The sequence below is a fragment of the Lycorma delicatula genome, chromosome 7 (genome assembly GCF_047948215.1).
Source record: "Lycorma delicatula isolate Av1 chromosome 7, ASM4794821v1, whole genome shotgun sequence".
Lineage (NCBI taxonomy): Eukaryota > Metazoa > Arthropoda > Insecta > Hemiptera > Fulgoridae > Lycorma > Lycorma delicatula.
The window spans coordinates 41877767-41893132 of NC_134461.1; the positions used below are offsets into that span (position 1 = coordinate 41877767).

A 15366-nucleotide genomic window follows, 5' to 3' on the forward strand; every position below is an offset into this window, starting at 1 on the left:
CATGTTCAACAGTATTACACATTATTGCGTTTATGTATAATCGTATTTCTTTTTCGGTTATCCTCTGAGGCAAATTAATAACAGGTGTTAGTGTTTCTGATTTTGCAACTTGTTACGAACAACATTATACATTAACGCATCTACAACATTTTTTTGTCGATTGAAGACATTTATACTTTCTTTTTATTCTACGCCTTAAGGTACTTACAACTCTGACATCCTCTGTATTTTTCTATTATGTATTATGATACATAAATGAGGTCTCCCCTCATTTTTTTTTCATTTTTTTACTGTTCTTATAAAACTAAATTAACTAGCCCATTTTATCTAACCTGTTATTTTCTCTTCTTTTACATTTCATTATTATTATTTTTTTATTATTATTATTTTTACCTAATTTTTTATCAAATTTCTTTTCTATAATTTTTCCACACTATTATTTTATCATTTACTTACACGTACAACCAAATACTAGCACTCACTCATTTAGTATACATTATGTAAATATGATGATAGGTCAAGACTGGTGATCTGTCCACCAATTTCTATAAAACTACATTGTTCACAAAAAGAGGATACTATAATAAAAACCTCGAATGAAGAATTCATCAGTTCCTTTCCTTTTTTAAAGAATTTTATACTTTAAAGATTAATAATTTAGCCAGATATATTTATATCTGACATGTATTTGTGTAATGTTCATTTGAACACTACACAAATATATGCTTCTCTAAACGTTAGAGAAATACTTATCAATAAACAACGATAACAAGTTGTTATAAAAATACAACATAATAATATTATATGACAAATCACTTAAAAAGTTTTACTGACCAGTCAGGGACATTTCTTGACCAGTCACAATTTTTGGTTGCGTCATTAAAGACCTGTCCAATTTTACATCCGTTACGTCTTGGTGTTTCTCCGTTAATGCAAACGTAGAAGTATTGACAGTCCTCTGGGTCCGCGTACCTGGGGTGCTGTTGTGCCTCGCTCATCGCCACTTCGGGACAAGTGAATTTGAAGACTTCTATAAATTTAAAAAAAAAATCCTTAGAATTAGTAATTTTTACACTGTTATTTTATCTTTAGTAATGCATAAATAAAAAAAAATTAAATTATCTGTGATATTTGTTTGTTTTTTACCGACAAATTTTAAGGTTATTAATTAAATAGTATTGATTATTTGAGATATCTATTTTAAAACTAGTATACCAGAAAGATGAAATTTTAATGAAAGGCCAAGATTTTCATGAAAGGCGTTCAAGTCAGTCCGGGATATTTTTTTTACAGGTTTATAATAGAATTCCGAGGTGGAGGAAATGCATGAAATTGCAACTGGCAACTGTGTTTTGTTACTTTTAGGCGGCACTTATTTCGCCCGCTAGTCCGGCGAACTTTAATCAAAATGGCGGACAACAGTGTGTGTACGTGGAACAGTGTGTGTTGATGACGTTTTTAGTGAAGGAGGGCACAAAATCAGATGAAATTCACAGAAAACTTCTTCACAATACGGTGATTAGACACTCATCCTCAGTAAAATATTTGATGGGTGCAAGCGCTTCAAAGGTGGCCGGAAGTCTCGCGACGATCTCGGTCGTGGTGGATCGCGGCCCACATTTTTCGTTCCTTGTAACATTTAGCGCGTTTATTAGCTTATCACTGACAATCGTCGTTAAACCTGCCGTGAAATTGTAAAGGTTGTAATCTTTCTTCAGGAATACTAAAGACAATAATTCATGACCATATGTCGTTCCGAAAAGTGACTGTATGGAAAAGCGGAAAAGTGTCAGTCAAAACAGCTTTCCGCTTTTGATCGGGACAGAAGAGAATTCTGCACTAAACTGAAGGACCGCAGCTGTGATAAGAAGGACAGTATTTCCTGGATCGCATCATCACATGTGACGAAAAATGGGTTCACTATTTCACTCCAGAATCGAAAAAATATCGAAGCAGTGGGAGCGTGCGGACTCATCACTACCAAACAAATTTCGAATAATTGCATCAGTAGGTAAAGTGATGGTAAGTGTTTTTTGGGACAAACATGGGGTAATTCACGCCATTGTGTTACCCCATGTTATCACTGTCAACAGTGAATGTTAGTGTCGTGTTCTTCATGATGTGGACAAGGATTTACGGAAGAAAGATTCTTCTTCCATAGATTTTTATGTGCTTAAGAATGATTCTTATGTGTGATTTGTATGGTAACGCACAATGCATGCAAACATTACAGGAATTTGGCTGGGAAATTATTTCCAATTAGTTTGTAGTCCGGACTTAGGGGCAATTGATTTCCACCTGTTTGGATTCTAAAGAATTTCTCGGAGGTCAAAATTTACACAATTATGACAAAGTAAAGCAGGCTGTTGTAGAACGGTTCAGATGTGCTGACACGTCTTTCTATGCCGAAGTCTTCCAGGCGTTAGTTAAACGCTTGGATAAATGTAAAACTGTAGCAGGTGGTTATGTGAAAAAATAAATGCAGTTTCTATTCCTTAAAATTTGTTGTATTATTTTTACAAGAAGTCTCGAATTAACTTGAACGCCCCTTCTTCAAGGACGTAGATTTTTTTACTTATTGATAATGGATGTTTATTATTTCTCTATTTTTTGGATAGCTTGTAATTCATACTGAATCACAATGTTTTTATTAAACTAAGTGCTGACTGGATTTAATCTAATTTCGAAAAGAAATTTATTTCAAGGCTTCTACTTTCATTAAACCCTTCATTTTGTATATAAAGCAATATTATGGTAATTTATTTTATTATTTTTGCTAGGCACTGATATCTATTGCAAGTTATTTTTTTTAGGGGGGGATTACTCTCTTATTACCTGTTTCTTTTGAGGTAAGTTGAATCCAGAACCTTTTCTTTTATTGGCTGGCGTTTTATAAATTTTATAACATTATAATCTCTCATAAATAAATAAATTATATATTTATGTATTTGTTTATAATATGATTTGTAAGAAATGATTCTTGAAATGATGAACTTCAGATATCTATAAAAACATTTACCGGATAGCGGTTGAAATGGTGAAATTAAAAGCCATTTAGAAAAGAAATTGAAAGTAATTACTATTCATCCGTACAAATTACAATTCTTTCCTTTAGAAAAACTGTAAACATTAGCTTTTTTTTTATGTTTAATTTCATTTATTTCTTTACTTTAACTTTGTCCTCTTGCTTCTAAACGTTAACGCTGAACAATATTTTTTTATGATTATATCATATGCATATTACGAGTAATATTTATTTTTAGAATAAACTTGAATTATAATCAAATTCAAACAAAACTTCTCATATTTTTCGAATAGTTAAAAGTTCTCTAAATTTAGTTTATTTTTGGGAAAATTGATTCCTCAATGAAATTTTCCACAACTAAAGTTATTAGATACATAATTATATATTATATATGTTAAATTATATATTCTCAATTCTTTTTAGTTTTTGTTTTATTTCTTATTTTTTTCTTCTATCTTTAATTGTATTTTAAAAACAGTATGGAAAGAATACTGTTTTATGTATGCGTCAGGTACAATTACTGTCGTACCTATCACTCATAAAAATACGTAGTCATTTCTAAAAATATTAAGAATTTTACGCTATAATTGTTAAAAAAAATTGGTTCTTCGTTAACTTGTTTGAACTGAATATACTTGGAAATAAGTTTGCCCAAGCCAACGAAATTAACCTGATTTCTACAATTTACTAGATATGATGGTAACTTTCGCTAAAGTAACTAAATACTTTCTGTTTTACATCAGATGCATTATTTTCGTTACGAACACAAGAAATACCGAGAAAGACAATGTTTAATTAATATGAATGTTGAATTGTTTAACCGTCTCAAAGCTTAGCCTATGACCTTATGATATGTACGTGATATGTACTTTGTATAGCCCAGTCACGTCAGGATATTTTCTAATGTCAAAAGAAAGTGGATTTAAGTTTCTACGTTGGATAACATTATACGTTTCAATATGACCCAAAGTAATCTGCTTAATAAAAATTAAGGTTTTCTGCTACTTTTTTTTTACTCCATTCATCTTTAAATTATTTAGTAGCCTCTTGCTGCTCCACAGCGTTATTAGTATAAAATAATGTTATACATATTTTTAAAAAATCGGCAAAATCCTAGTCCATTTATAACATTTTTTATCCCCAACCCCCTAGTTTTTCAATTTCTTTTCCTACTACAGGTAAATGCGTGCTCAAAACCTATTTCCAGACATTCTACTGGACGATTGGGCTAATGTCTATTATTCTGGTCGGCATAGCCCACAGATATGAGATAAAGTATGGTAGACCTTCAAAGTGTTGTTCCTGTGGGTAATAACATCGGTAACTACCTCAATTAAGTAATAAATAAGAATTTTTTAGGAATTCTTGGAAGAGATTCAAGATATAATTAGGGTACGATGACGCTTGATAACATATTTATGAGTCATTCCAAGCAGAATAAAAAAAAAATCAGCCTGATCCAACCAGTAGAACCCCCAGATGGATTGGAAACAGGTTTTTAGCTCAATTTTTTGATATATAAGATATATTTTTTAGTAGTTTTTAGTTGTTTTTTTTTAGTAGTTTGTTTTTTAAAATTTATAACCTTTTTTTATCTTCGTGTGCTGAATGATACATAACTTTTGTTGAAATTATATATTTAAATGATGTAATTTTGTAATTTCAGTATGTAGAAAAATTATAAACTTTGTTATTTATAAAAAAAAATTATCAGAGCCTGTTTATAAGATAATTTTATTGTATTTTTTTTTTAGATCTTTAAAGATTTTTCTGAAAACGTATTGATAAATTTTCTTTACTTTTGCAGGTCTTTTATTATTATTTACAACTGTAAATAAGTGAATATTATAGGTGAGTATTATTTTATTAGTTTTTCTCAAGTCATTGTAATTTTATAATGAATTATGATTTATTTTTTAAATTATTATAAAATAATGATTGATTAATTATTATTGAATTATTTATTTAATTTATTTTGAATTATGATAAGATGAAGCAACGAATAAGAGAATATAATTAGCATGTATATTACCATTAATATAAATACTTATTTATTTAAAGCAAAACATAAATAATAATTTTTTCTTGTTATATTGTAATATATATTACGTTTTGTATTTATTTTGTTTTATTATTATTACTAGGTTAAGAAACCTTTTTCTGCGGCAGGTTAAGTACAGTAGGTTAAGCAGATTAGCAGCTTAGTACCACAGTCATATCATACGGGAATTGACGCGTAGTCCATGTACAGTATTTGTGTGTATGTTTTTTTTTTTTTTTTTGTATAAATCAGGTGAGAATTTAGTATAAACTAGAATTAGGTGGAATATTCTGGCATTTCTCGACCTTTTTCTCAAGACGCTTATTATAAAAAAAAAGAATAGAATTTTAAAAAGTGAGTTAATCTGTTCTTAGAGAATAAATGTAGGTAACATTTTTTTAAAAGAAATATAAAACCTGTGTTCGAGAGTGGCGTTTGGTAAACTAAAAACAGTTGTTAAATAAAAATTACTTAAGTTATAATTAAAATTTTTTTTTTTTAATTTAATAATTATTATTAAATAAATTAATTAAATACGAGCGTTATTATTTTGCAAAGTATGTAAAACATTTAGATTGCTTTGGATTATAAAGTAAATATGAATTTTTTGATTATTTTTACGAGGAAACAGAAAAGATTAATAATCTTTGAAAACTTTCAACCGTCATAAAAGTAGGCTATGATCTACGATCAAGTTATTATTTTTAAACATAACAAAATATGGTTTCTACTGGCAATAAATATACCCTCCTTTGAGGGCATATGTTTGTACGTATTACTGTTCATTATCATATAACTGCAGTATCTTTGTAAAACCATTAATTTTTAAGGAAATGATTTTTTTATTACCGCATCCGAGATAATTAATTAATTTATCCTTAATTTATATATATGTAATTCTATTTATCCATCCACTGTACTTACAAGAAAACTAACCATGGATAAAATCAACTTGCCAAACGATCGACTTTTTTTCTAGACGGCACAAGGTTGGAATCTATGTATAAGTTTTATGAGGTAGGTATTTTAATTTAATATGCTCTATTCATACTACGGGTAGTAGGATAGTAGTTGGCGTTAATGAATTAACTGTTATGTTCATTGTTCATTGATCGCTTTTCTTTGGACATTAGGTTTTAATTAACGACATTTTACTTAGAGTGGTCTGGTTGAATCTGGATTAAACCGATAGCTAAAACGTGGTTATATTTACAGCGTACTGTGCGCTAGCATATTAGTAATTAAAACAAATAATTGTAAATAGTTGTGTGTTAGGTTTTGTGGAAAACAGAGAATCTTAAAGTTATGTTCGGGTAAACCTCATTCTACCTCCTAGTTGTTTTAGTTTAATATCAATATTATTTTGTAAATCTCATATTTTTTGTACGCTGGAAAACGTTTAACTCGAAATAACCAGGAGTAATTTATTTCTTGTTAACGAAACAACGATAAAACTCGACGTATAATAAAATGCAAGAGAGAAATGGCGTGTGGGAGAAACAAATAGATCGTAATAAACAGTAATGCACGAGTAATAAAGTAAATGCATTTACTATAAACATACTTAAAGCAGGAACGATTTATATATTCTTTTGATGTAATTTTGTTGGTATTAAGCTGCTACGTATATGTCAGTCAGGTATCATAACGGTAAAAAATATAGGCGGACTGACAGGAGACAATATAACTCCCAAAAATGGTATAGCTGTTCCCAAGAATATAAAGCGTCTCGTTCCAGACTTTCTAAGGAAATAGTGTCAAGGACACCGAAATACAGTTGAAATTCAACTCTGCAAATAGCACCTTCTCTCAATTTAATTAGGTACTGGCTTTATAATGAACATTGTTACTTTCAGAGAAAACAACTAAGAATAATTTTGTTTGTTCTACAGATGCGCTAAATACGTAACGGTCATAAGAAACATTGTGCCTTTTTCTGTGTGAAACAATGCATTAAACGCACTTTGTATACAGTTGGTTGTATACAGTTAAAATTAGTTTTTTTAATTTTTTTGTTTTTTTTTTTCTATACGCATCTACACTATGTTTTTTAAAAATTATTATAATTTATAGATCGTCAACTATTTCACTTTGTTTTAATTTACCTCCTAAATGTCGATCTACATGGTGCAACAACTGAACTTATGAATAAGTCAGAAAAAAAGAAGTAAATAAAATGAAAATTATTCACCACAAACATTATTTGTACAAAAAATGGATTATATTAGACGATTATTGAAATAGAACTGCAACTGAAATCCAGTTTACAAAGAAAAAAAATGATGAGAGAATTGTCCTTATTAGTTTTACAGGTTGGAGTAATTGTCATGTGACGGATACCTATTAAATAACTGGCAGCGGACAGGGGTAATTGTTGTAGACAGTGTTACCATAGGTTTTAGATAGAAACGAATTAAATAGCTGGCTAACCTTCAGCGATATCAGATCCTAAGGGAAAGAAAAGGCCAAAGAAAAGTGACAACAAGACCCAGCAGACAGCGTTCATTTGTAAAGAAAGCCAACGTCACATACCCCTTCTTTCATTAAAAATAATTTCATTGATAAACAACCTCATTAATAGATATAACGTTATTAATAAAAAAATATGAACACTCAAATGAAAGTTAAAATAAAAATAAAGTATAAAGGTAACATTATTTACGATGCACTATGGAAAAATATATTTCTATTGACCTTTAAAAAAATATATATATATATCTTATATCTATATTTTTTTATCTTTTTTAAAAAGTTGTTTATGTATATATATATATATATATATATATATATATATATACACAAACAACATGCATGATTTCTTTTTTAAAAAGAAATCATGCAATATTTCTTTAGAAAATCATAAACGGATGGCTTAATTTCACTTTAAATCACTTTAACTATCGCTTGGACGGGTCACTTTTTTTTTATTCCCACATCTTATAAACAGATTATGATAAGATCAAAATTTATTTCATGAAGATAACATATAACTTCAGCCGTCCTCAAAATGTGTTTCCTTTAATTTTATCCAGTTATATTTTTACAGGTTAAACAAGATAAGAATAGATATTTCAAGTAATGTAGAAGGTTCATGCTACTTACCAATTTTAAAGTAAATATATTATATCTTACATTGTATAAAGGGAGAAGAAAATGACAAGTAGCCAGCCGATACAGTGGTTCAGCTTATTTAACTGTTCACTTCCAATTTAAATTGCCCGTAGAAACTATATATATTTTTCTTTATAAAATAGTTGGATTTTTTTATATAAACATCTTTTTAATGTCTAATGTCTTTCATAAGTATCTTTTTCTTAATTTTATATATAAAAAAATTTGGGCTGAAAACCAAACTCCAGTCCGTCTAGGCATTCTATTGGACGGATCGGGCTGATTTTTTTTATTCTGCTAGGAATGATCCACAGATATGTCATCAAGTGTTAACCTGGAGTCTCTTCTGAGAATTCCTCAAAAAGTCCTAATTTATTACTTAATTGAGGAACATTCCGATGCTATTGCTCAATTACTCACAGGAAAATCAATTTTTTTTTAACCTCCGGGACCACCTTTAGGTATTACTTCAGAAGACGAGATGAATGATTTATAGCGTGTGAAAATCCCATGCCTGACCGGGATTCCAACCCGGGTCCTGCGGATGAAAGGCCGAGACGTTACCACTCGCGCCACGGAGGACGGCAGGAAAATTACGTAGAAAGTTTTTCGATGCTTGATGACACATCTGCGGGCTGTTCCGAGCAGAATAAAAAAAAATAATATCAGACCGATCCGTCCTGTAGAAGGTCGGGACTGACAGGGGGGTCAGACTATTGTAAATGGACTAGGTTTTTAGCCGGTTCTTTTAAATATATATCACATTACTTTGTAAAAATGCAGCAAGGGGCTGCTAGTACTTTAAAATTCCTCTATATCTGCTGATATTTCTTAATAACCGAAAATCAACATCTAGTTAAAAATGTGTTTTTACATTTTTATATTTAAAAGACATATCTTCCATTTAAACTGAAAATATCACCATCTTTCGAGACATGAATATCATTTTGTGATAATTGATATTTTTTCTTATTATTCTTCTTGTTAAACCTTTTTCAATGAGACTATAATAATGACATTTTCCCTTAAGTTATGTAACTTAATCAGTGCAAATAACGTTTAAAAAAGTGCTAAAAATATTTTATTAAAAAGAAAAAATCGTTTTAAATACCTTTTTAACACCAGAATTAAAAAACGACGAAAACGGTGGATTTGATTTTCTATACGGTGAAGATGTTCGTATATCATCATTAAATGTCGCTAATCGTTCTTCGTCTTCAATCGGTTCATTGTAGTTAATTTTTTTGCCAAACTCAATTTCACTGTTTATTAACGGTTTTATTTTATTACTACTGCTCCGTCTTTTATTATCGTAGTCATAATCGTAGTCGTAATAAACGTAATCATAATCTCCTCCCTCTTCGCTCTCTCCCTCTGCACTAACGTTTTCTTTACTTTTATCATTTTCCTCAGAACCTCCCTCATCATCGTAGTCATCATCATCCTCATCATCTTCGTCTTCTTCATAATCATCGTCGTAATCTCCAGAAAATCTCGCATGTATATCGACATTTGTTAATTCACCGAACGGATTACTGGCGTGTTGATCGTTCTTTTCCGCTGCATTATTTGATGCGTCTTGTTCTTCCGATAATTTTTCTTTAACTTCGTACGGTTTTCTCATTATGCCGCCTCCAAGCGTATAATACAATCGATTTTCATCTGATAACTCTTTCGACGGAATTACTACTTTTCTTTTATTTCTTATCTTCCTTCCAATATCGGTCGGACCTGTTATTCAATAAATCTTCAAAAATTTTATTAATTTTTTTATATCTTTTTTATATACATAATGCACATATTTTTTGAAAGTGTTTATGTACATTTTTTTAGTGTTATTCTTAGCGATATTTTTTGGAAGGCGCATTTTCAAAAGCATTTTTCTAATTCGTTTTACTACGTGCATAAAAGTATGTGTTTTTCTTCAACGTGTATATTCCAGTGTATTTTTAATACAGCTGTGTAAGTGCGTGTGTGTATATAAATATATAAAAGTAGATCTATATTTAACTTAAAACAACATTTCATTACCAAGCGAGCTAAAGGTTGTTTTATTTATTTTTTAACAAAAGATTTTATTCTACGTTAGAAAATTAAAGCTGTTTTTATATGTGTACTTTTTATAGAAACATGCATTTTATTTTATAAGTGGTAAGAAGCTATTAGGCGGATGATTTGCTATGAGTGTGTGGCAGCTAATAATATTTAAATAAGCTTCGTGGTATTAAACAAAAGAAAGATTTATGTATATTTTGACCGATTGATATAACTCGCTATCGGGAGCGGATCATTTATAAAATATATGTAATTGATGAACGAGGAGGTTTTTAATATTATTAAGGAGATAGAAATTCACGGCAGAATCTTATAAAGAGATGAACTAGGTTAGAAACTCGTTTATTAAGAAATCCGATTTGGTTAATTTGATCATTGAGGTAAGTGCAATCTAGATGGGAGATGAGGATTGCAACTTATATATAAACAGAGAGTAGGGTCAAAGCAATCAAAGTCTCATGATTCAGAAAAAAAGCAAAAAAATTATTGATATCTATTAATTATTATTTTTATACCGTCTTTTTATATATGATTTGAAAGGTAAACCGAATTGACTTTTTATTGATGATCAGGCTACTTTTCATTCTCAAAATTAAAATTAAAAAATATTTTTATTTTTTAAGTTTTTACTTCGATATAAAATCGGTCAACCAATTTTTTTATGTTCTTTATATGACAATTTTTTTTGTTTTCAAACTATTTTTCATCTGTTATCGTTATCTGCGTCTTAGATAAACACATTATCTCTCGATTTTCTAATTCTAGATTCCATCTCCATGAAAACCGAATAATTATCAAAAACCTCATATTCGAAGCCTTTATATTACTTATATTTATTGATATAAAATCAATATTGAACTGTCATCGTTTGTCGCACATTGAACTTTTTTGTTATTTGCTAACTTATATCCTACTCAAATCAGAAAATAACATATGGTGAATTAAAATTCTTTCTCCTGTTCTGGAGATCTATGTATTTGAACTAATTAGTAACTTCTCAGAGCACCATACATTTCCAATGTTATTCTGTCTTATTATTTTAATTTTAAAAAATGCTGGTATTTTTTGCCTTTTACACGTCGATCTCAATGGCGTAGTGTTAGCGTCTCGGCCTTTCAACCGGGAGTTCTGGGTTCGAATGTTGGTCAGGGATGGCATTTTTCATACGCTATAAAGTTCGATTTCCTTGTTCCTACGTATACGTTTCGAATGGTTCTGTAATGAATTAATTCATCATTACTACGCGAGTGTGTTATACTGTTAGTCTCATAATGCTTGTATGTGAGAAAGTATTTACTAAATAAATTATCAAAATAATGGAAAATATCTTCGACCAATTTAATTAAAATCAAAATTAAACATTTCCGTTTCATAGAAGCGATCTATTCTTTCTTGATCCGCATAAATTATGGAAAATTTGCTTCAGCAGCGGTAAATTGAACATTTTTACTTAAAAATTATATTTTGTGTAATTATATTTAAAACCGAGATGAGGTAATTTCATCTTTACTGTTCGATTTATATGCGATTCTTAAAGCGTGAAATATCATATTTTCTCTTCCTTTGTTAAAATTTTACTACAGCAATTTGGTTATGATATCTGTACAGCCTTAATCCTTTTTTTTTGAATTTGTATATTTATTCTGATTACGTATTTCTTTTAAATTATCTATTATATTATACTGTAAATTATTTATGTATTTTCTTTTAATTATCTTCTGTTTCGATTCGTTTTAAAGATCTATACCCTAATCTGCTTTTCTTTATTCTCAGTATTTTTATATGAGCATATTTCCATTTTGTATTCATCTATTCCTTTCTCATCAGTCTGTTTCAACACTGTGGGTGCTACGTTATAAAAAATTACTTTTATAAATCCCAATTTACTGTTTTAAAACTATCAGTCTATTTTATTTCTGTTATTAAAATAAGCGAAAATTATTATCACTTCTTTAGGAAGACTGTCTTAATGTAATATTTTAGTTTACATACTATTTTTATCATATTTTCTTCGTGTGTTAATTTTATCACATCACTTTATTTAAAGTATGTTTTTTTTTTTAAATTAAAGTGTTTTTTTTTTTTGTTTTATTTTTTTTTACCTCCTTGTACGAAGTAAAGTAAGTATTGTGATCGCGAAAAATTTCGGTTTTCAGATTTCAACGGAAATATCCATTTTGACCAGCCCTCAATCCATTTTGACTAGTTTCGGCGTGACGTCTGTACATATGTATCTCGCATATCTTAAAAATCATTAACCGTAGGATGTTGAAATTTTGGATTTAAGACTGTAACATCTAATTGTGTTCCTCCCCTTTTGATTTCAATCGACTGAACCAAAATTGTTCAAAAAAGCCCAAAATCAAAAAACAAATTGAATTGATTTTGTACTTTTTCTTAACTGCAGTAATAAGCCCTCATTGACAGCTTTTCAACGACTTATCATAAAGTGGTACTTATTTTCATTTGTTCCAGAGTTGTAGACAAATGAAATCTTAATTAATGAAATATTTGGATCTGAGGGGAAGGCACATCGGTTCGAATCAGACTTCATCTCTTTTTTTTTTAATTTAAATATATTGATTTATTAATAATTATTAACCTCTGGTTGTAAAAAAAATTTACGATAAATAATAATTCAATAATAACAAAAATGAAAAAAATATCGTAAGTTATTAGTGAAATAAAATTTTTAGTACTTATAATTTTAAAAAAATGTGTAATGTAATTTAATAGGTGTACAAGGAAGTCATGTAGTGTTCCTATCAAATTTTTAATAAATTCTTAATATCTTAATTTATATTACATTTAAGATCATTGGTAAATATTGAAATCTTTGTCTTATTTCAGTGGAAATTTTTTCTTGATAATTTAATAATTTTTGCATCAGTATAAATAAAGTAAACATAAATACCAAAAGGAGAAATCATAATCTTGTAATATACCGGATTTGACTATTATTGCTTGTCGTTAAAGGCTATCGACTGGAATTATTACCGTTATGCCTTTCTTGTTTATGAAGTAAAATAACTCTTTCTTCTAACTTCCTTATTATTTTCGTTTATTTATTATTTTTATTTTCGTAATTATTTAAAATAAATCTGTGAATGCCAACTTCCACCTAGCTCAGTAGGTAGCGTCTCGACATTTCATGCGGTGGTCTCGGGTTCGAATTCCGGTCAGGCATGGTATCTTTTCATATGCTACCAATTTCCTTCGGACTAATGACCGTAGCTGTTGATGCCACCCTTTCATAATAACAAAAAAAAAAGAAATTACTAAATAAATTAAATTACGTCATCTTTGTCACGAAAAAGATATTATAAAATAATTTCTGTTACAGATGAAAGAACCGGTCTCATTTAAACTAACAATAAAGGACTGAAAAGTGGGAGTTATTCCTTTAATATTTAGGAAAAATTATCGCCTTTTGAGAGAGATCGATAAACTTTATTGGGGATTGATGAACTGAATGCGCCTTTTTTTATCGGACTGATAGAATTATAGTCTCAAAGTTATCCAAGTGAAAATATTAGCTGCTCAGAATCCTGTACCAAATGCTTTTGTAGTATTGATAATAACGAGTGCAGATGATTACCATATATCAGTGTGAAAGAAAGGATGGAAGTAAAGGTACAACTCTAAACGTAACCCCGTCTACAGATCACCATCTTCCGTATGTACTCGTATAATCCCTCCCTACCTACCGCGACATTCGCGCTAGGATAATTTACACGAATACCGGCGTCTACATTTTTCCCCTTTGCCGATTAAGCGATCTATTTCTAATTTAATATCGTTGCAATTCTCTACGTATTTCGCTGAAATACACATCCTGGGATTCGAAATTATAAAACTTGTAACATGCTTTTAACATATGCTCAGCTCATTTATTGCTTTAAAAATCGAACTGAAATACAAAGGGAAACATTTGTATATTAAGATAATATTTTCTATGTATAATATATTAAATTTTTGGTTTAAAATCTTATGAGATTGAAATCCGACCACATCAGAGACCCATTAATTCTATTGTAATCGTATCGATATCATTAAATATTGGGAAATATCAAAATTTGGTGGACAATTTACATGTAAAATACCTACATGTAATTTATTTTACATGTAAAATAAATATTAATAATTTATAAGGATTTTTTAAAAATCATTTTTGGAAGGAAACATCAAATATTATTTAAAAAATAAAAATTTTTAAATTATGCTTTTATTAAAACAAGAATTTTTGATTTTCGTGTTGATTTTGAAGCTGGAGTAAAACAATTCCTCTCATAAGAGATTTTTTTTGGAAAATTTTACAAAATATAAAAATTAAATAGTTGTTTGGTTCGTTTACCAGGCTCGTTTAACGTAACGTCGGTTACGTTATGAAAAAAAAAGAATAACAACAATATGTGTATTGACCGCTATTGCGTTAAAATTAGGAAAATCTATCCCAGTAAGATTTTATTTGTTTTAAGTTAGGCATAATTATATTTATTTACTGTCATTCAGAATATGCCATTCAAAATTCATTACGTAATAAAAATAGGTGGATTTTCATTTCAATATAATGTTTTTGTTTTTAGTAATTTAGTATTTTTTATTCCTTAACTTATTTTTAATTGTTTTAAAAATTCGTCTATTTTTGTCTAATGTTGTGGAAAGCATTGCATTTAAATGTGATTCTATGGTGATTGATGAATATTTTTTTTATTTGCATACCGTAAATAAAAATTTCATGATTGAGGAATTTTACAGTTTTTGAAAATTTACATTTATACAACATATAATGTTATATTTGTGAAGTTTTCAGAACTAACGTTACACATAAAAATTATAAAAGAAGTATATATACAAATTTTTATACAAGCTTATAAATAATTTATGAAATTACTCATACATCTTGGAAACAAACTAGGAATTATTATATTTATGAACTATAATTGTTTGCAAAAACTAATTATTATCTATTTATTGCTTAACTATAATAATTCCTCTTTCTCTTCTTCACACTAGGCCCTTTTTGCTTTGCCAAAACACATGAAAATTATATATATATATAAAATTAAAAACATATTTAAAAAAATTAAAATGTATAGGATGTTTGTCATCTTAGTAACAATGTATTTTATAA

At 29.0% G+C, this 15366-nt stretch overlaps 1 protein-coding gene across 1 annotated transcript in view; it reads right to left on the reverse strand.

Annotated features, from left to right (window-relative positions):
* LOC142327821 (protein obstructor-E-like) overlaps nucleotides 1-15366 on the reverse strand; it is a 114904-nt gene that overhangs the window by 3524 nt on the left and 96014 nt on the right. Inside the window, exon 4 of the mRNA XM_075371159.1 lies at nucleotides 835-1030. Within this exon, the coding sequence (XP_075227274.1) occupies nucleotides 835-1030 (196 nt within the window). The remainder of the gene's footprint in view (nucleotides 1-834; nucleotides 1031-15366) is intronic.